This window comes from Procambarus clarkii, chromosome 40 (genome assembly GCF_040958095.1).
Source record: "Procambarus clarkii isolate CNS0578487 chromosome 40, FALCON_Pclarkii_2.0, whole genome shotgun sequence".
In the NCBI taxonomy this organism is placed as follows: domain Eukaryota; kingdom Metazoa; phylum Arthropoda; class Malacostraca; order Decapoda; family Cambaridae; genus Procambarus; species Procambarus clarkii.
This window is the reverse complement of record NC_091189.1, coordinates 24,246,111-24,266,301: the sequence shown is the minus strand read 5'-3', so window position 1 is coordinate 24,266,301 and position 20,191 is coordinate 24,246,111. Positions and strand designations below refer to the sequence as shown.

The 20,191-nt window shown below is 49.5% G+C and overlaps 1 protein-coding gene across 5 annotated transcripts in view; it reads right to left on the bottom strand.

Annotated features, from left to right (window-relative positions):
• Window positions 1-20,191, bottom strand: part of RhoGAP19D (Rho GTPase activating protein at 19D) — a 563,531-nt gene that overhangs the window by 314,863 nt on the left and 228,477 nt on the right. For all 5 annotated transcript variants that reach the window (XM_069338865.1, XM_069338868.1, XM_069338866.1 and 2 more), the window contains one exon: window positions 846-972. In XM_069338865.1, the coding sequence (XP_069194966.1) occupies window positions 846-972 (127 nt within the window). The remainder of the gene's footprint in view (window positions 1-845; window positions 973-20,191) is intronic.

Genomic DNA, 20,191 nt, shown 5'->3' with positions numbered 1-20,191 from the left:
ACCTGGAACTTCAAGAACAAGAGGTCATAGATGTAGAACTAACTAAACACAGATGTCGAAGAAATATAAGAATGTTCACTTTCGCAAACAGAGTGGTAGATGGTTGGAACAAGTTAGGTGAGAAGGTGGTGGAGGCCAAGACCGTCAGTAGTTTCAAAGCGTTATATGACAAAGAGTACTGGGAAGACGGGACACCACGAGCGTAGCTCTCATCCTGTAACTACACTTAGGTAATTACATGACAAAGTTAGAGAAGATTCAGATTTATGCCACCAGACTAGTCCCAGAAGTGAGAAGTATGAGTTATGAGGAAAGGCTGCGGGAACTAAACCTGTCCATGGAAAACAGAAGAGTAAAGGGAGACATGATCACCACCTTACAAACTTTTCAGAGGAATTAACAGGGTGGATAATATGACTGGAACACGAACAAGGGGACACAGGTGGCAACTGAGTACCCAAATGAACCAGAGACATTATAAATTTTTGCTAAAGTGTCAGGGTAGTTAACAAATGGAATGCATTAGGCAGTGATGTAGTGGAGACAGACTCCATACACAGTTTCAAATGTTGATATGATAGAGCCCAGTAGGCTCAGGAATATATACACCTGTTGATTGACAGGTGAGACCAAATAGCCGAAGCACAATCCCCACAACCACACCTAGGTGAGTACATACACACTACTGTGCTCCATTTACACAGTGAGTGAGTGAGTGAGAGAGAGAGAGAGAGAGAGAGAGAGAGAGAGAGAGAGAGAGAGAGAGAGAGAGAGAGAGAGAGAGAGAGAGAGAGAGCGAGCTAGCTGGGCCACACGAGGTGTGGTGTTAGAGAGAGGTGACTCACCTGTCCTGAGGCCAGCCAGGTGGGCGGGAGAGCCCAGCTTCACGTGCTTGACGAAGATGGTGTCGAGGGGGTCGAGGGAGGAGAGCGGCACCGCGGCCGACGCTGACCCATCATCACTCAGTAGCTCCTGTAATAACAACACTCAGTAACTACATGGACTCCCATCATGGTCTGTCTCTATCTCTCTGTCTGTCTGTCTCTCTCTCTCTCTCTCTCTCTCTCTCTCTCTCTCTCTCTCTCTCTCTCTCTCTCTCTCTCTCTCTCTCTCTCTCTCTCACTGTCTCTCTCTCTCTCTCTCTCACTGTCTCTCTCTCTTTCTCACTGTCTCGTGTTTCTCTCTCTCTCTCTCTCAGAAAAAGACAGACAGACAGACTCCCTGACAGACTAACTGACAGGTATGATATAATTAGAGGAAAATGGGTCGCGACATTAGAAAATTGACGGTTAGAAAGCCTCGTTCCTGCTGGCACAAATTTTAAATAAACACAAACATTTTATATAAACAGAATAACTAGCTGACAGACAGACAGACAGACAGACGGATATACTTTCTGTCTGTTCATTTGGCAAAAAATAATTATATTTACGCATTTCGACCATTTATAAGTTATTAAACAAACCCATTCAATAAAGGTCTGCTAAAATTATATAAAAAATAACATTGTTACTATTAGTAAAAAATATATAAGATGTTATAAAGTGGAAAAAAAAGCAAATTACATCATATACAACTAATCCGTTATACAGTACGGGTATGGGCTATTCATGCCCGTGCCACCTTTTGGGTGGCTTAATCTTTACCAATCAATCGTTATACAGTAAACCACTATAAACTGAGTCGATATATAATAAACAACTGTAATATATATATATATATATATATATATATATATATATATATATATATATATATATATATATATATATATATATATATTGATTTTTGAATTGATTTTTGAATTACCTCCAACAGTGAAAAGAAATGTATGAAAGATTGAGAAAATTCGTGTTAGAATTATTAATCTTACTTTTTCGGTCATATTTAATAATATATGTCTACAGGAAAGACTGCTACCAAAATATACTAATATTAAAGCGCACGACCCAGCAGCAAGGAATCAAGCCTTCACGATAAAATATCGCCAGGATCTGATTCGTGATCAGATATACAAGGCAGAGAATGAAATCAAAGACAACAAAACGCAACTACTTCATGCTACAAACGAGTGGAGAAATAGCAACATCGACCATAGTATCCGTACCCGCATTGAACAACACCTCGACATCCTCACAGACCAACATCACCTCAGCACTGAAACAAGGATTATCAAGAAACTAACAACATTATATGGAGGACCTATGGCAATTCCACGACCAAGAGATGGCTTCCTGAACCTTGCAGGAATTAACCTCACTGAGGACCAAGTCACTCTCCTAAACCTGGGCATAAACTGTCATGTTATGTCCAGACCGAGTGAGATGGCCCGGAAAGTAGAGTTGGAAATTCTGTTGGACGACATATTCGACCTCGAGACACAAAAGAAGGTCACTACCAAAGATACCTTACAAGCAGAACTTATTGCAGAAGGAGGAAAGAATCGAGGCAATTACAGAAGCACCATACTGTCCCCCGAGCTTAAAGCGGCAGCTAAAAGCCTTCGTGAGAACAAGGAGATAGTCGTCAGGAGAGGTGACAAGTCGCCAATATATGTCATTCTTAAAAAAGACGAATATCTGGCGAAAATGAACCTCATACTCTCTGACCAAACTAAGTTCCAAAGGGTAACGAAGGACACTACAGCCGAATTGAAAGCAAAGGTCAACAAACTGATCGAAACTGTGAACGCCAAGAAATATATATATATATATATATATATATATATATATATATATATATATATATATATATATATATATATATATATATATATATATATATATATATATCATTATAAAATAAACTTCCAACTTTAAACTGAAGACCTCCAACGGCTCATAACCCGCTTCAGCGAGGCCTCTCAGGCTTTCGGACTCACCATCAGTCTGAAGAAAACACAAGTCATGGGACAAGGAGTGGACTCCCCACCTGACATCGGCATCTCTGATTCCAAACTGGAAGTTGTTCACGACTTCGTGTACCTGGGCTCCACAATCTCTGACTCCCTCTCTCTTGATACGGAGCTAAACAAACGCATCGGTAAGGCATCTACTACCATGTCCAAACTGACAAAGAGAGTGTGGGCCAATAATAGGCTAACTGAGTATACTAAGATTCAGGTTTACAGATCCTGTGTCCTGAGCACTCTCCTTTATGGCAGTGAGTCTTGGACACTCCGCGCCCGTCAGGAAAGACGGCTGAATGCCTACCACATGCGCTGCCTTAGACACATCTTGGACATCACCTGGCAGGACAAGGTGACAAACAACAACGTCTTGGGGAGAGCAAGAATCACCAGCATGTACACAATGCTGAAACAGAGACGAATGCGCTGGCTCGGGCACGTTGTACGAATGGGCGACGGCAGGATCCCCAAGGATCTCCTGTATGGAGAGCTGAGGCAGGGAAAGCGTCCAGTAGGCAAGCCCCAGCTACGGTACAAAGACGTATGCAAAAGGGACCTGAAAGCCATGGACGTCGATCTCGCTATATGGGAGACACTGGCTGCAGACCGTTCAGCCTGGAGGCAGTCTGTTCAACGAGGTCTCTCCAAGTTCGAGGAGTCACTTGCCAAGGAATCGGAGGCAAAGAGACAGAGAAGGAAAGCCGGTAACCAGGAAGACAGACCAGAATCGGACTTCGTTTGTGCTCGGTGTGGGATGGACTGCCACTCTCGGATTGGCCTCATCAGTCACACCAGACGCTGCACCAGGATTGACAACTAGGGCGCAACTCCATAGTCTCCCGAGACTGAAGGATGCCTACTATGTATAAAATAAACTTTTATAAGGCCATTATACAAAAAAACTAATCAAATGAGCCGCTATATGATAAATTGTTAAACTGTTTAACAATCAACTATTATCATAAACCCTCATTAACTAAACCATTATACGATAAACCATTATAAAATAAATCATTTTAAAATAAACCATTACAAAATAATCCATTAAAATATACAAGAAGAAACGAACCATCATGAAATAAAGTGTTATACAATAAACCATTATACAAAAAGCTATTATACCATAAACCGTTATAAAATAAACCATGAAGAAAAACAGCCCGTCACACAATGAACAGTTTAGAGTGACCACAAACACGCTAGAAGCAGTTATGATAGTATTTGATATGCTGACCTTCCAGTGTGCCTCCACGCTGGGGCATCAATATTAATGATCCGTAGTGATCACTAATGTTCTAGAGTAGTGACTTGATCAACGCCTCCAAAAGGATACCTGATCAACAAGGTTGTGATTCGTATTTCTGATTGCAAGCAGCAGTGTCAACAGCCTGGTTGACCAGGGGCGCCACCATCGCCTGGTCAGAGACCGGGCCGCGGGGACAATGATTCCTGGAACCAACACAAGGTAGCAAAAGGTAAAACAGTTGGCACGATCCACACATGTGTGATGCGTGTGAAGACGTTTCAGTCCATTCTGCATATATTTCGGTCGGAAACGTCGTCACTTTTATTGCATATGTGTAGTTACCTTGGCTACCTTGCGTTGATTCCGGGGATCAAGGTCCCCACGGCCCGGTCTCTGACCAGTCCTGGTTGATGGGCTCGTCAACCAGGCTATTGGACGTGGCTGCTCGCAGCCTGACGTAGGAATCACAGCCTGGGTTATCAGATATCCTTTAGAGGCGTTTATCGAGTTCTCTCTTGAACACGAGTTCAAATGCACATAAATGCATTTACAGGATGAGAGCTCTGCTTGTGGTGTCCCGTTTTCCCAGCAGCCGCGTCCAACAGCCTGGTTGACCAGTCCAGCAACGAGGAGGCCTGGTCGACGACCGGGCCGCAGAGGCGCTAAGCCCCGAATCATCTCAAGGTAACCTCAAGGCAAGGTATTAATGAACTAGAGTGATCACTTTTCTTTGTTGTATGACGCTTTGAAACTTCTGGCTGTTTTTCCTCCAATCATGACCTTTTGTTCTTCAAGTTCCAGGTCTCAAGAATTATTTATAAATTTTATCGATTTTCGTTAGTATGTAGTGATCATATCGCCTCGTTTTCTTCCAGCTTCTAGCTTTGGTATATTTAACATCTGAAGCCTCTCCTCGTAGTTCTTGTCTATCAGTTCCGGAAGCTACTTTACTGCATATCTATGCACCTTTTCCAGTTTGTTGATGTGCTTCTTGAGATATGGGCGCCCAACAGCGGCTGCATATTCCAATTTTGGTCTCAGAAAAGTCGTGAACAATTTCCTTAACTTTTGCCATCCATGTATGTAAAAGCAATTCTGAAGTTGCGAGCGTAGCATGGCCTCCTGGCATAATGTTCTTTTTGTGTGTACGTCTGATACCATACTACTTGTGTAAAGGAAGAAATGTATATCTTTATCTCTCAGAATGTTCGGTAATATGTTTATTGTTTGTGACGTGTGTCTGTATACATATATGAACACGTTGTACTGAACGGGGTGAGAATAGCTTAAGTTACCTCATCCCTCTGTGTGTATTTTACCTCAAAATACTTCAATTTCAATTTCAATGTTCATTGTGTGGTCTTCAGGTGAGACTATCCTCAACCACGCCTAGACTATTTCTCTATCAGAGTTCTTTAAAGCCTTTTCCACATAATTTGCAAGTTGTGTGTGGCCTATTTTATCTTATTCCACATTCCTAACGTGGCATTAATTCACATTAAATTCCATCTAAGTGATGCTCCAAGCAGTTATTTGTCCGGGTCATCTTGAAGGGCATAACAATCATCTAAGTTTCTTATCTTCCCCAGTAACTTAACATCATCAGCAAACATGTTCAGATAGTTATGTATTCCTTCTTGTAGCTCGTTCAAGTAGACGATGAACATTACTGGGTCAAGTAATGTTGTTGTGTAAACTGGTGCGAGTCGAGTAATGTAAGTACCCTGTGGTACTGCACTAGTAACATTCCTCCAGTCTCATACTCTGCTTCTCATTATCGCCCGTATTTTTATATGAGAACATTTTTCATCCATGTCAGAAGTTTTGCTGGCACCCCCCCCCCCCCCTCCAGTGTGTTCCAGTTTTCCAGAACAACATTTTATGTGGAACTATGTCAAAATTCTTTTTTTTTCTTAGCTCCAGATAAATATAAACAGTTATCAGAACAATCTCTTTCCTGTAAAGTGTCTGTGGCTCTATCACAGAAACAAAGTATATTTGTTACACAGAATATTCCTGTTTGAAAGTCATAATGTCTGTTATAATATAATTTCTCTCCATTTCCAAAAGTTGCACTATTCCTAAAATTGGACTATGTAAAAGAATTTAGGAGTTACTGGCCGCCTGAACAGACTTCCCTAAGAATACTTTCAAGTATGTTGTTCTCTTCCTCCACAAACAATTGTAAAATACAAATATAATAATAATAAATTATAATCTGCGGCTCAACATTCCCATGGGCACGCGAGATAACGTTTTAGAAGGTTATTGCCAATTTGGGCACGCTCTTAAAAAATTCGCTACCCCTGCCCTGGTTGATGGGGTTCCGAGAGTTCTTCTACTCCCCAAACCCGGCTCGAGGCCAGGCTTGACTTGTGAGAGTTTGGTCCACCAGGCTGTTCGCTGGGAGGACTTTGAACAACCGTGGACCTCTGATGTTTATACAGTGTTCTCTGATTGTGCCTATGGCACCTCTGCTCTTCACTGGTTCTATTCTGCATTTTCTTCCAAATGTGGGTCAACTGTGACCCAGTTGACCTGGGATCAACCATTCACTGTTTTCTAGGATGCAACCCACCACAGCCGCCTAACTTCCAGATACCTAATTTACCGTACTGCCAAGTGAACAGAGGCATCAGGTGAAACAAAATGTGCCCAACCGTTTCTCTCCTGCCCAGGGATTGAACTCGGGTCCCTCGGCTGTGAGTCGAGGACGTAGGCCACTGTGCTATAGGACACGTACGGCCATTTGTTTTATACCTGTTGTCAGAAAGTTGAAAATTAGCGAAGCTCTTATGTTGAGAATAACTCTATGGCTCCTTCGGAATACTGTGTTGGAGAGCTGCTACAGTACACATACCGTGTTAGAGAGCTGCTACAGTAACACATACAGTGTTAGAGAGCTGCTACAGTACACATACCGTGTTAGAGAGCTGCTACAGTAACACGTACAGTGTTAGAGAGCTGCTACAGTACACATACAGTGTTGGAGAGCTGCTACAGTAACACATACAGTGTTAGAGAGCTGCTACAGTACACATACCGTGTTAGAGAGCTGCTACAGTAACACATACAGTGTTAGAGAGTTGCTACAGTAACACATACAGTGTTAGAGAGCTGCTACAGTACACATACAGTGTTAGAGAGCTGCTACAGTACACATACAGTGTTAGAGAGCTGCTACAGTACACATACAGTGTTAGAGAGCTGCTACAGTACACATACAGTGTTAGAGAGCTGCTATAGTAACACATACAGTGTTGGAGAGCTGCTACAGTAACACATACAGTGTTAGAGAGCTGCTACAGTAACACATACAGTGTTAGAGAGCTGCTACAGTAACACATACAGTGTTAGAGAGCTGCTACAGTAACACATACAGTGTTAGAGAGCTGCTACAGTAACACATACAGTGTTAGAGAGCTGCTACAGTAACACATACAGTGTTAGAGAGCTGCTACAGTAACACATACAGTGTTAGAGAGCTGCTACAGTAACACATACAGTGTTAGAGAGCTGCTACAGTAACACATACAGTGTTAGAGAGCTGCTACTTGTGTAGCAGCTCTACAGTGTGTGAGGAGCGAGGGAGAACAAGTACAAGGGCCAGAGCTCTGTCTTAAGGAGAGGAGTAACATGAGGCCTCCACTATAGAACCCCTCCCCCCCTCCCTGCAACCTCCACCACCCTCACCCACCCCCTACCTCCCCCGCTACCTCCCCCCCACAGCAACCACTCTGTTCTGTAGCACAGTTTTACGAGTGGCGTTATAGCAGCCTCATCCTGGGTTATAGCGGTCGCCCTGCTGCTTGTTACAGTCAGCTCCGGACTAGTATGCCAGGTGGACTGGTTGGTTGGCGCCATGACTGCTAACTAGTCCTCATCACACTTGCGAGTCCTCCGCATACCTTCACTAATTCTTGCCTTGTCTAGCTAAATATACACATATAACAATGACTAAACATTCCAACACTCGATACATACTATTTACGATACAGGTAAAGATACAGTACACAAATGACTTAGGTATAGAGACGGAACACTGTAGGCTACAGATGCTAGGCGCCATAGACTGACATCACCGAGCATGATGATGTTCGTATTGAAGTGTAGACCATTCCGTTACGGGTGTTATGACAGCCTTGTTGATAGCCTTGTTGAGAGCCTGGTCTGTGAGGCTGTTGGTGTCTGTTGTCCGTACCACCACCACCACCACCTCCACCTGGGCGTAACTCCAGGCTCGTCCCGGAACTCCTGCACTAACTTGTTAAGTTGCACAATGGCATCACAAGACCGTGATGAAACTATGAATCAATACTGAGGTTATACATTGGGTTCGAACCCGTGTTTCTGAACTCTTGAGGCCCACGCACTACCGACGGAGGGAAGGCAAGCGAGAGAAGGGAAGGGGGAAGAGGAAGAAGAGAAAGGGGGAAGGGGTTATAGTGTGCATATACCACTACAAGACCATAATGGGTAAAAAAAACATAAACTTCGCTCTCTCTTAGACGCTTTTATTATTGGTATTCCCGAGATGTTTCGTAAATCTGTCGGCAGTTATTATAAGAATCATGGCTCGCTGATTGTTACCATAGTGGTGTAATTGTCAATATGGCGCCTCAACGTGGCCCACCATATTGCTCACTCCAGTATGTCGTTATTTTATTGTGCAGTCTGGCGCCTGACCTCTCCACATTCTCCATGTGTAAATTACAATAACTGTCTCTCGCCTCCATTTCAAGGAGCACAAAAATTGAGTGTTTCCAGGTGGTCCCAGATGATGATGTTTCAGGGTTGTACTCATTCCTGCTTGATGGGGTTCACGGAGTTCTTCCACTCTCCCAACCCCGGCCCGAGACCAGGCTTGATTCCTTGCAAGCAGTAGAGACTCTGTGTGTGTGTTGTAGCTCTACCACGTGGCTCTACCAGCCTTGACGGGGAGTATGAGAGTAGAGCGGCCTGGGAGGACACTGGGAGACCCCCACCAGTGGTCATACCTGGTTGATACCTGGTTGATGGGGTTCTGGGAGTTTTTCTACTCCCCAAGCCCGGCCCGAGGCCAGGCTTGACTTGTGAGAGTTTGGTCCACCAGGCTGTTGCTTGGAGCGGCCCGCAGGCCCACATACCCACCACAGCCCGGTTGGTCCGGCACTCCTTGGAGGAATAAATCTAGTTTCCTCTTGAAAATGTCCACGGTTGTTCCGGCAATATTTCTTATGCTTGCTGGGAGGACGTTGAACAACCGCGGACCTCTGATGTTTATACAGTGTTCTCTGATTGTGCCTATGGCACCTCTGCTCTTCACTGGTTCTATTCTACATTTTCTTCCATATCGTTTACTCCAGTACGTTGTTATTTTACTGTGTAGATTTGGTACTTGGCCCTCCAGTATCTTCCAGGTGTATATTATTTGATATCTCTCTCGTCTTCTTTCTAGTGAGTACATTTGAAGGGCTTTGAGACGATCCCAGGGTCAGCTGCCCTTCTCCACAAGGCTCACCACTAACCTGGCTTTTGTTCCAGTTACACCAACTCTTTATAATCTCTTTGTTAACATAAAGATATAAAATCATCTTGTTGCATTTTTGTTACGAAATCGACAAATCCGTTAAAAATGCGACGAGTTAGTAAAAATGAAAGCACCGTAATGTTGACCATTTCCATGCATCGGCTTGCATAGGTTAGATGGGTTGCTTGGGTTTGTACGTTTCTGGTTAGGGAAAAGCGTTGTACTGTTTACAGCGACAACTGGAGAAAACGAGCTCTTACTCCACTCACATTGATCAAATACCTTTGCCAGATCCGTGTATATAATGTCTACATTTTGGTTTGCTTCACATGATCCTGGAATGTTGTCGTAATGATCAAGTTATTATGGAAAACAAGATTTTCCTGTTCACGCCCTGCAGAACCCCCTCCCCCCCCCCACGCCGCCGCAGGATGGCTGCACCTCCCACCACCACCACAGCAGCATGGGGTGATCCCCCCCCACCCCCTCCCACTCACCAGGATCACAGCTACAAAATCCCGAGTGTGTCAAGGGCCACCAATCACAGGCTCTCAAAGCTTCCCCCCCTGGCACTACACCTCCGATCTTCCTCACACTACTCCCCACTACCTACACTAACACACGCACACACACACTCACGCACGCTCATACACACACACAGTCACGCACGCGCACACACACGCACACACGTTCACGCACACGCACACACACGCTCACGGACACATACACACACACACAGAAGGAAGAACAACCCAGCGGGTTTTCTTCCTATTGGGGAGTGTTGTACATGCTGCTATGGTGGTGTGTCCACTCACAAGATGAGTGGCGCTGCCCAATAAACTCGCCCCTCGGGGCAAAATTTAATAAAAAAAATTAAGGGCAATACGGAAATGACATCGCAAGCAGGGCAAAGACTCAATCTAAATTGCTGCACAGCCACATCAGGAAAAAAACAACAGTACATGAACAGGTAATGAAATTAAGGAGAGGGGCAGACAGATTCACTACAAACGACAAGGAAGTGTGCGAGGAACTGAATAAGAAATTCCAGGAGGTCTTCACATCAGAGCAAGGGGAAGTTCCAGAGATACGAGAGGGAATAGTTAACCAGGAACCACTAGAAGGGTTTGAGATTACCAGTGGGGATGTAAAGAAGCTCTTGCTAGAGTTGGATGTGACAAAGGCTATAGGCCCCGGATGGAATCTCCCCATACTATACTAAACGAAGGATACTAAAAGAAGGAACAGAAGTTGTGCCTGCAACTCTCCATAGTGTATAACAAATCACTGGTAACAGGGGAATTGCCAAAAATTTGGAAGACTACTAATGTAGTCTCGATATACAAGAAGGGGAATAGGCAGGAGGCACTGAACTACAGGCCAGAGTCCCTAACGTGCATACCAAGCAAGCTGATGGAGAAGATTGTGCGAAAAAAGCTAATGGAACATCTGGTGCGAAAGAACTTTGTAACACAGCATCAACATGGGTTCAGGGATGGCAGGTCCTGCCTCACGGGATTAATTGAATTCTATGACCAGGCAACAAAAATCAGGCAAGAAAGAGAAGGGTGGGCAGACTGCATATATTTGGATTGCCAGAAAGCCTTCGACATAGTACCACACAAGAGGTTAGAGAAAAGCTGGAGATGCAGGCAGGAGTGACAGGGAAGGTACTCCATTGGATAAGGGAGTACCTAAGCAACAGAAGACAGCGAGTCACTGTGAGGGGTGAGGCCTCAGATTCGCGAGACGTCACCAGTGGAGTCCCGTAGGGTTCAGTCCTTGGACCTATAGTGTTTCTGATATATGCTTGATACCTGTTTGATGGGGTTCTGAGAGTTCTTCTACTCCCCAAGCCCGGCCCGAGGCCAGGTTTGACTTGTGAGAGTTTGGTCCACCAGACTGTTGCTTGGAGCAGCCTGCAGGTCCAAATACCCACCACAGCCCAGTTGGTCCGGACTTTTTTTTTTTTTTTTAGAAAACAGTCTAGTTTTAGCTTAAAGATGTCCACGGTTGTTCCGGCAATATTTCTTATAGTCGCTGGGAGGACGTTGAACAACCGCGGACCTCTGATGTTTATACAGTGTTCTCTGATTATGCCTATGGCACCTCTGCTCTTCATTGGTTCTATTCTGCATTTTCTTCCATATCGTTCATTCCAGCACGTTGTTATTTTACTGTGTAGATTTGGGACCTGGCCCTTCAGTATTTTCCATGTGTATATTATTTGGTATCTCTCTCGTCTTCTTTCTAGTGAGCACATTTGGAGAGCTTTGAGACGATCCCAATAATTTAGGTGCATTATCGCGTCTATGCGTGCCGTATATGTTCTCTGTATTCCCTCTATTTCAGCAATCTCTCCTGCTCTGAAGGGGGAAGTGAGTACTGAGCAGTACTCAAGACGGGACAACACAAGTGACTTGAAGAGTACAACCATTGTGATGGGATCCCTGGATTTCAAAGTTCTCGTAATCCATCCTATCATTTTTCTGGCTGACGCGATATTTGCTTGGTTATGCTCCCTAAACGTTAGTTCGTCGGACATCATTATTCCCAAATCCTTGACATGATGTTTTCCTACTATGGGCAGATCCGACTGTGTTTTGTACCCTGTATTATGTTTCAGGTCCTCGTTTTTGCCGTACCTGAGTACCTGGAATTTATCATTGTTAAACATCATGTTATTTTCTGCTGCCCAATAGAAAACTTTGTTGATATCTGCTTGTAGTATCCAATGTCTTCTGCAGAGGTAATTATCATACTAATTTTTGTGTCATCTGCAAAAGATAATACGAAGCTGTGACTTGTATTTTTGTTTGTATCTGATATGAGAATAAGGAACAGCAGTGGTGCAAGGACTGTACCTTGAGGTACAGAGCTTTTAACTGTGCTTGGACTCGATTTTATTTGATTGCCTGTTACTCTTTGTGTTCTGTTCGACAGGAAATTGAGTATCCAGCGTCCTACTTTACCAGTTATTCCCATTGGCCTCATTTTGTGTGCTATCACCCCATGGTCACATTTGTCGAATGCCTTTGCAACGTCTGTGTATACAACATCTGCATTTTGCAATTAAGTGCAATTATGTACTCTGTATAACAGTTAAGAATTGTACTGTACTTATTTACACTAAGTATTAAATCGTAGTCAAATATATTGTGAATATTTGAGTTTACCTAAAAAACTGAATAGAAAACCCCGACCTAACCTAACCGTCTTAGTTTGTGAAGGTAAGAATTTTATTACATCTTAATTATAACTACTACTTAACCTATAGCTATATTGATATTACAGTTTTATAAAACAAATAAAACAAAACTAAAATGTAAAGTAACTCAGAATATTTTCAAATTTTGTATAAAATCTTTATTGTTTAATAAAAGTGAAAAAGAAAATCCTAATATTTAAAACTTGTTTAAAGCAACTGAGCTTTAAAATTTCATCTTAAAATTTTAAGTGTCCTAACAGAACACGAGGAGATTTTAATCGGGGGAGGGGGATGGGTAAATGTAACAGCCCCGTATGTGCAATTATATACTATGTATAACAGTCAGGAAATGCACTTATTACACTTAGTATTAAAACGTACTGTCAATTTGGAGGATGGGTTGAAAAACCCACAGTAATGGAGGAGAAGTAACACTGGTGTATGGTAACAAGCGGAGTACCTCAAGGATCGCTGCTAGGACCAATACTCTTTATCATTATTGTAAATGACTTACATACAAGAACCTAAATAACTTGGGGTACTAACCTAAACCTAAATACTAATACTAATAACCTAAATATTACATGAGATCAGTTTTAGAGTATTTTAGAGTAGTGTTAGAGGGCTCCATCATAGAGCCCTCAAGTCAAAAATCCCATAAGGAAACTGGAAAAGGTTGATGAGGTGTGATATAAAAAAGTTGCCAGAGATGATATATGAAGAGAGACTGAATGAACTAAACCCGACGACCGAGGCAGAACTAAATGGACAGTTTATTTCACCTGATGCCTATGATCACCCAGCAGTAAATAGGTATCTGGGAGTTAGACAGCTGCTACGGGCTGCGTCCTGGGAATGTGTGAAAGAAATATGTAGTAGATGTGATAAAACAAAAATAGATCGGGAGTCAGTGTATTAGAAAACCGATGGCTAGAAAGGCGGGGACCAAGAGTTAACACCTCGATCCTGCAGGCACAATTAGTAAATACACACACACAGACATTACTGATGAAGATGTGCACATTAATCCTACACCTGCAGACACACAGGTAAGGGTCTGATCAACCAGGCTGTGACTCATACGTCAGGCTGCGAACAGCCGCGTCCAACAGCCTGGTTGATCAGTCCAGCAACCAGGAGGCCTGGTCGACGACCGGGCCGCGGGGACGCTAAGCCCCGGAAGCACCTAAATGTAACCTCAAGGTAGGGTGTAGGGCCCCAGCTAACAACCAACTAGGCCTACACCGTCCAACCAGCGCTGATAACAACCATCACAGTCCACTACACGTGTAACTCTTCCTATCTACCCAATTAAATGTCACCCTCCACCTGACCGTTGAAGGTCCGGCCCGTAAAAAAACCCAACGGTTCCCCCTATCACAGAAATGTACCACCCCAACCAACCCCCCTAACCCAGCGAGGCCGATGCACAGCAAACCATCAATGATACGGTGCTTTAATTTGTACAAATATGTCACGTTTTTTAACGAATTTGGTCGATTCCGTACAAGCGACGTATTGAGGGAGGGGGGGGGGCGACCTCTCTGGATCTTATCTGGTGGGGGGGGGGGGGAAGGAGGGAGGGAGGGGGGGGGGAATTGAAGACATATTGGGAACCGGTTTGTCTTGAGTTCTGATCAGAGGGAGTGAACGAGGCGGTGAGCATCCACACCACCATCACCAGTACACCCTCTCCACACCACCACACCCACTCCACACCACCACCACCACACCCTCTCCACACCACCACACCCACTCCACACCACCACCACCACACCCACTCCACACCACCACCACCACACCCTCTCCACACCACCACACCCACTCCACACCACCACCACCTAGTTATACTAGTAAATATAACTAGTTGTTATATATATTAGTATACTCTCATTATTGGCCGCAATATTCTTAGAGCTTAGCTAGGCTGTGTATTGTTCAGATCTTTTGATTCTAGAAGAGAGCCAGCACTTCCAGTCACTGTACTGTGTTTATCATTTAATCCACTGTACAGATACCATGCTGATGTGTTGAAATGTCATCCGGTACTGCGTAGCTCTTCAAACAGTAACCTTTCTTAGTCTTAACAACTGTTCCTGCTACAGCCCCATTATCTGTATCCACGCCACGAGGTGCTCGACTCAACCCAGTTAAGGACTGTATCAGTTTTATCTGGTGGTGGCACCCGGGCCGCACTCCAGGTGTGGTGGAGGCACCCGGGCCGCACTCCAGGTGTGGTGGAGGCACCCGGGCCGCACTCCAGGTGTGGTGGAGGAACCCGGGCCGCACTCCAGGTGTGGTGGAGGCACCCGGGCCGCACTCCAGGTGTGGTGGAGGCACCCGGGCCACACTCAAGGTGCGGTGGTGGCACCCGGGCCACACTCCAGGTGTGGTGGAGGCACCCGGGCCACACTCCAGGTGTGGTGGTGGCACCCGGGCCACACTCCAGGTGTGGTGGTGGCACCCGGGCCACACTCCAGGTGTGGTGGAGGCACCCGGGCCGCACTCCAGGTGTGGTGGAGGCACCCAGGCCACACTCCAGGTGTGGTGGAGGCACCCGGGCCGCACTCCAGGTGTGGTGGAGGCACCCGGGCCGCACTCCAGGTGTGGTGGAGGCACCCGGGCCGCACTCCAGGTGTGGTGGAGGCACCCGGGCCACACTCAAGGTGCGGTGGTGGCACCCGGGCCACACTCCAGGTGTGGTGGAGGCACCCGGGCCACACTCCAGGTGTGGTGGTGGCACCCGGGCCACACTCCAGGTGTGGTGGAGGCACCCGGGCCACACTCCAGGTGTGGTGGAGGCACCCGGGCCGCACTCCAGGTGCGGTGGTGGCACCCGGGCCACATTCCAGGTGTGGTGGAGGCACCCGGGCCACACTCCAGGTGTGGTGTAGGCACCCGGGCCACACTCCAGGTGCGGTGGAGGCACCCGGGCCGCACTCCAGGTGCAATGGTGGCACCCGGGCCACACTCCAGGTGTGGTGGAGGCACCCGGGCCACACTCCAGGTGTGGTGGAGGCACCCGGGCCGCACTCCAGGTGCGGTGGTGGCACCCGGGCCACATTCCAGGTGTGGTGGAGGCACCCGGGCCACACTCCAGGTGTGGTGGAGGCACCCGGGCCGCACTCCAGGTGTGGTGGAGTCACCCGGGCCACACTCCAGGTGTGGTGGAGGCACCCGGGCCGCACTCCAGGTGCGGTGGTGGCACCCGGGCCACACTCCAGGTGCGGTGGTGGCACCCGGGCCACACTCCAGGTGCGGTGGAGGCACCCGGGCCACACTCCAGGTGTGGTGGAGGCACCCGGGCCGCACTCCAGGTGTGGTGGAGGCACCCGGGCCGCACTCCAGGTGTGGTGGAGGCACCCGGGCCGCACTCCAGGTGTGGTGGAGGCACCCGGGCCGCACTCCAGGTGTGGTGGAGGCACCCGGGCCACACTCAAGGTGCGGTGGTGGCACCCGGGCCACACTCCAGGTGTGGTGGAGGCACCCGGGCCACACTCCAGGTGTGGTGGTGGCACCCGGGCCACACTCCAGGTGTGGTGGTGGCACCCGGGCCACACTCCAGGTGTGGTGGAGGCACCCGGGCCGCACTCCAGGTCTGGTGGAGGCACCCAGGCCACACTCCAGGTGTGGTGGAGGCACCCGGGCCGCACTCCAGGTGTGGTGGAGGCACCCGGGCCGCACTCCAGGTGTGGTGGAGGCACCCGGGCCGCACTCCAGGTGTGGTGGAGGCACCCGGGCCACACTCAAGGTGCGGTGGTGGCACCCGGGCCACACTCCAGGTGTGGTGGAGGCACCCGGGCCACACTCCAGGTGTGGTGGTGGCACCCGGGCCACACTCCAGGTGTGGTGGAGGCACCCGGGCCACACTCCAGGTGTGGTGGAGGCACCCGGGCCGCACTCCAGGTGCGGTGGTGGCACCCGGGCCACATTCCAGGTGTGGTGGAGGCACCCGGGCCACACTCCAGGTGTGGTGGAGGCACCCGGGCCACACTCCAGGTGCGGTGGAGGCACCCGGGCCGCACTCCAGGTGCAATGGTGGCACCCGGGCCACACTCCAGGTGTGGTGGAGGCACCCGGGCCACACTCCAGGTGTGGTGGAGGCACCCGGGCCGCACTCCAGGTGCGGTGGTGGCACCCGGGCCACATTCCAGGTGTGGTGGAGGCACCCGGGCCACACTCCAGGTGTGGTGGAGGCACCCGGGCCGCACTCCAGGTGTGGTGGAGTCACCCGGGCCACACTCCAGGTGTGGTGGAGGCACCCGGGCCGCACTCCAGGTGCGGTGGTGGCACCCGGGCCACACTCCAGGTGCGGTGGTGGCACCCGGGCCACACTCCAGGTGCGGTGGAGGCACCCGGGCCACACTCCAGGTGTGGTGGAGGCACCCGGGCCGCACTCCAGGTGTGGTGGAGGCACCCGGGCCGCACTCCAGGTGTGGTGAGGCACCCGGGCCGTACTCCAGGTGTGGTGGTGGCACCCGGGCCACACTCTAGGTGTGGTGGAGGCACCCGGGCCGTACTCCAGGTGTGGTGAGGCACCCGGGCCGTACTCCAGGTGTGGTGGTGGCACCCGGGCCACACTCCAGGTGTGGTGGAGGCACCTGGGTCACACTCCAGGTCTGGTGAGGCACCCGGGCCACACTCCAGGTCTGGTGAGGCACCCGGGCCACACTCCAGGTCTGGTGAGGCACCCGGGCCACACTCCAGGTCTGGTGAGGCACCCGGGCCACACTCCAGGCCTGGTGGAGACACCCGGGCCACACTCCAGGTCTGGTGAGGCACCCGGGCCACACTCCAGGTCTGGTGAGGAACCCGGGCCACACTCCAGGTCTGGTGAGGCACCCGGGCCACACTCCAAGTCTGGTGAGGCACCCGGGCCACACTCCAGGCCTGGTGGAGACACCCGGGCCACACTCCAGGTCTGGTGAGGCACCCGGGCCACACTCCAGGTCTGGTGAGGCACCCGGGCCACACTCCAGGTCTGGTGAGGCACCCGGGCCGCACTCCAGGCCTGGTGGAGACACCCGGGCCACACTCCAGGTCTGGTGAGGCACCCGGGCCACACTCCAGGTCTGGTGAGGCACCCGGGCCACACTCCAGGTCTGGTGAGGCACCCGGGCCACACTCCAGGCCTGGTGGAGACACCCGGGCCACACTCCAGGTCTGGTGAGGCACCCGGGCCACACTCCAGGTCTGGTGGAGACACCCGGGCCACACTCCAGGTCTGGTGAGGCACCCGGGCCACACTCCAGGTCTGGTGAGGCACCCGGGCCACACTCCAGGTCTGGTGAGGCACCCGGGCCGCACTCCAGGTCTGATGAGGCACCCGGGCCACACTCCAGGTCTGGTGAGGCACCCGGGCCACACTCCAGGTCTGGTGGAGACACCCGGGCCACACTCCAGGTCTGGTGGAGACACCCGGGCCACACTCCAGGTCTGGTGGAGACACCCGGGCCACACTCCAGGTCTGGTGAGACACCCGGGCCACACTCCAGGTCTGGTGAGGCACCCGGGCCACACTCCAGGTCTGGTGAGACACCCGGGCCACACTCCAGGTCTGGTGAGGCACCCGGGCCACACTCCAGGTCTAGTGAGGCACCCGGGCCACACTCCAGGTCTGGTGAGGCACCCGGGCCACACTCCAAGTCTGGTGAGGCACCCGGGCCACACTCCAGGCCTGGTGGAGACACCCGGGCCACACTCCAGGTCTGGTGAGGCACCCGGGCCACACTCCAGGTCTGGTGAGGCACCCGGGCCACACTCCAGGTCTGGTGAGGCACCCGGGCCGCACTCCAGGCCTGGTGGAGACACCCGGGCCACACTCCAGGTCTGGTGAGGCACCCGGGCCACACTCCAGGTCTGGTGAGGCACCCGGGCCACACTCCAGGTCTGGTGAGGCACCCGGGCCACACTCCAGGCCTGGTGGAGACACCCGGGCCACACTCCAGGTCTGGTGAGGCACCCGGGCCACACTCCAGGTCTGGTGGAGACACCCGGGCCACACTCCAGGTCTGGTGAGGCACCCGGGCCACACTCCAGGTCTGGTGAGGCACCCGGGCCACACTCCAGGTCTGGTGAGGCACCCGGGCCGCACTCCAGGTCTGGTGAGGCACCCGGGCCACACTCCAGGTCTGGTGAGGCACCCGGGCCACACTCCAGGTCTGGTGGAGACACCCGGGCCACACTCCAGGTCTGGTGGAGACACCCGGGCCACACTCCAGGTCTGGTGGAGACACCCGGGCCACACTCCAGGTCTGGTGGAGACACCCGGGCCACACTCCAGGTCTGGTGGAGACACCCGGGCCACACTCCAGGTCTGGTGGAGACACCCGGGCCACACTCCAGGTCTGGTGGAGACACCCGGGCCACACTCCAGGTCTGGTGAGGCACCCGGGCCACACTCCAGGTCTGGTGAGGCACCCGGGCCACACTCCAGGTCTGGTGAGGCACCCGGGCCGCCACTGCACCTTTAATACCAACGGATTATAGAATTAAGTCTCCCCTCAAAAAAAAAAATACGTTTTCTATAAAAAGCCGATATTGAGAAAACTGTCTGTACTATATTTCCCATTAAAACTTTACAATATGCTATAAATGTCGTAAGCATGAATAAATTATCTTTAAATTTACTTATAATAAGTGTATTTTTAACTGAACTGTTTTATTCAAAAACACAGAAATATTTCAGGCTTTTATTGAAGGTATTTACTAACGAAGAAAAGTACTCCAAAAATATTAATTGAACGAAAAGTAAACTAGACTCGTATCTACTTACAGGTGAATCTTCACTAAGAGTTTACTTATACTAAAGTTCCTGGTTAAACCGTAAAGTACTGTGTTGTTAGTAACCCTTCAGAGGTTGATGGGCCTTAGTAAACCTTCAGAGGTTGATGGGCCTTAGTAACCCTCCAGAGGTTGATGGGCCTTAGTAAACCTTCAGAGGTTGATGGGCCTTAGTAACCCTCCAGAGGTTGATGGGCCTTAGTAAACCTTCAGAGGTTGATGGGCCTTAGTAACCCTCCAGAGGTTGATGGGCCTTAGTAACCCTTCAGAGGTTGATGGGCCTTAGTAACCCTCCAGAGGTTGATGGGCCTTAGTAACCCTCCAGAGGTTGATAGGCCTTAGTAACCCTTCAGAGGTTGATGGGCCTTAGTAACCCTTCAGAGGTTGATGGGCCTTAGTAACCCTCCAGAGGTTGATGGGCCTTAGTAACCCTTCAGAGGTTGATGGGCCTTAGTAACCCTTCAGAGGTTGATGGGCCTTAGTAACCCTTCAGAGGTTGATGGGCCTTAGTAACCCTTCAGAGGTTGATGGGCCTTA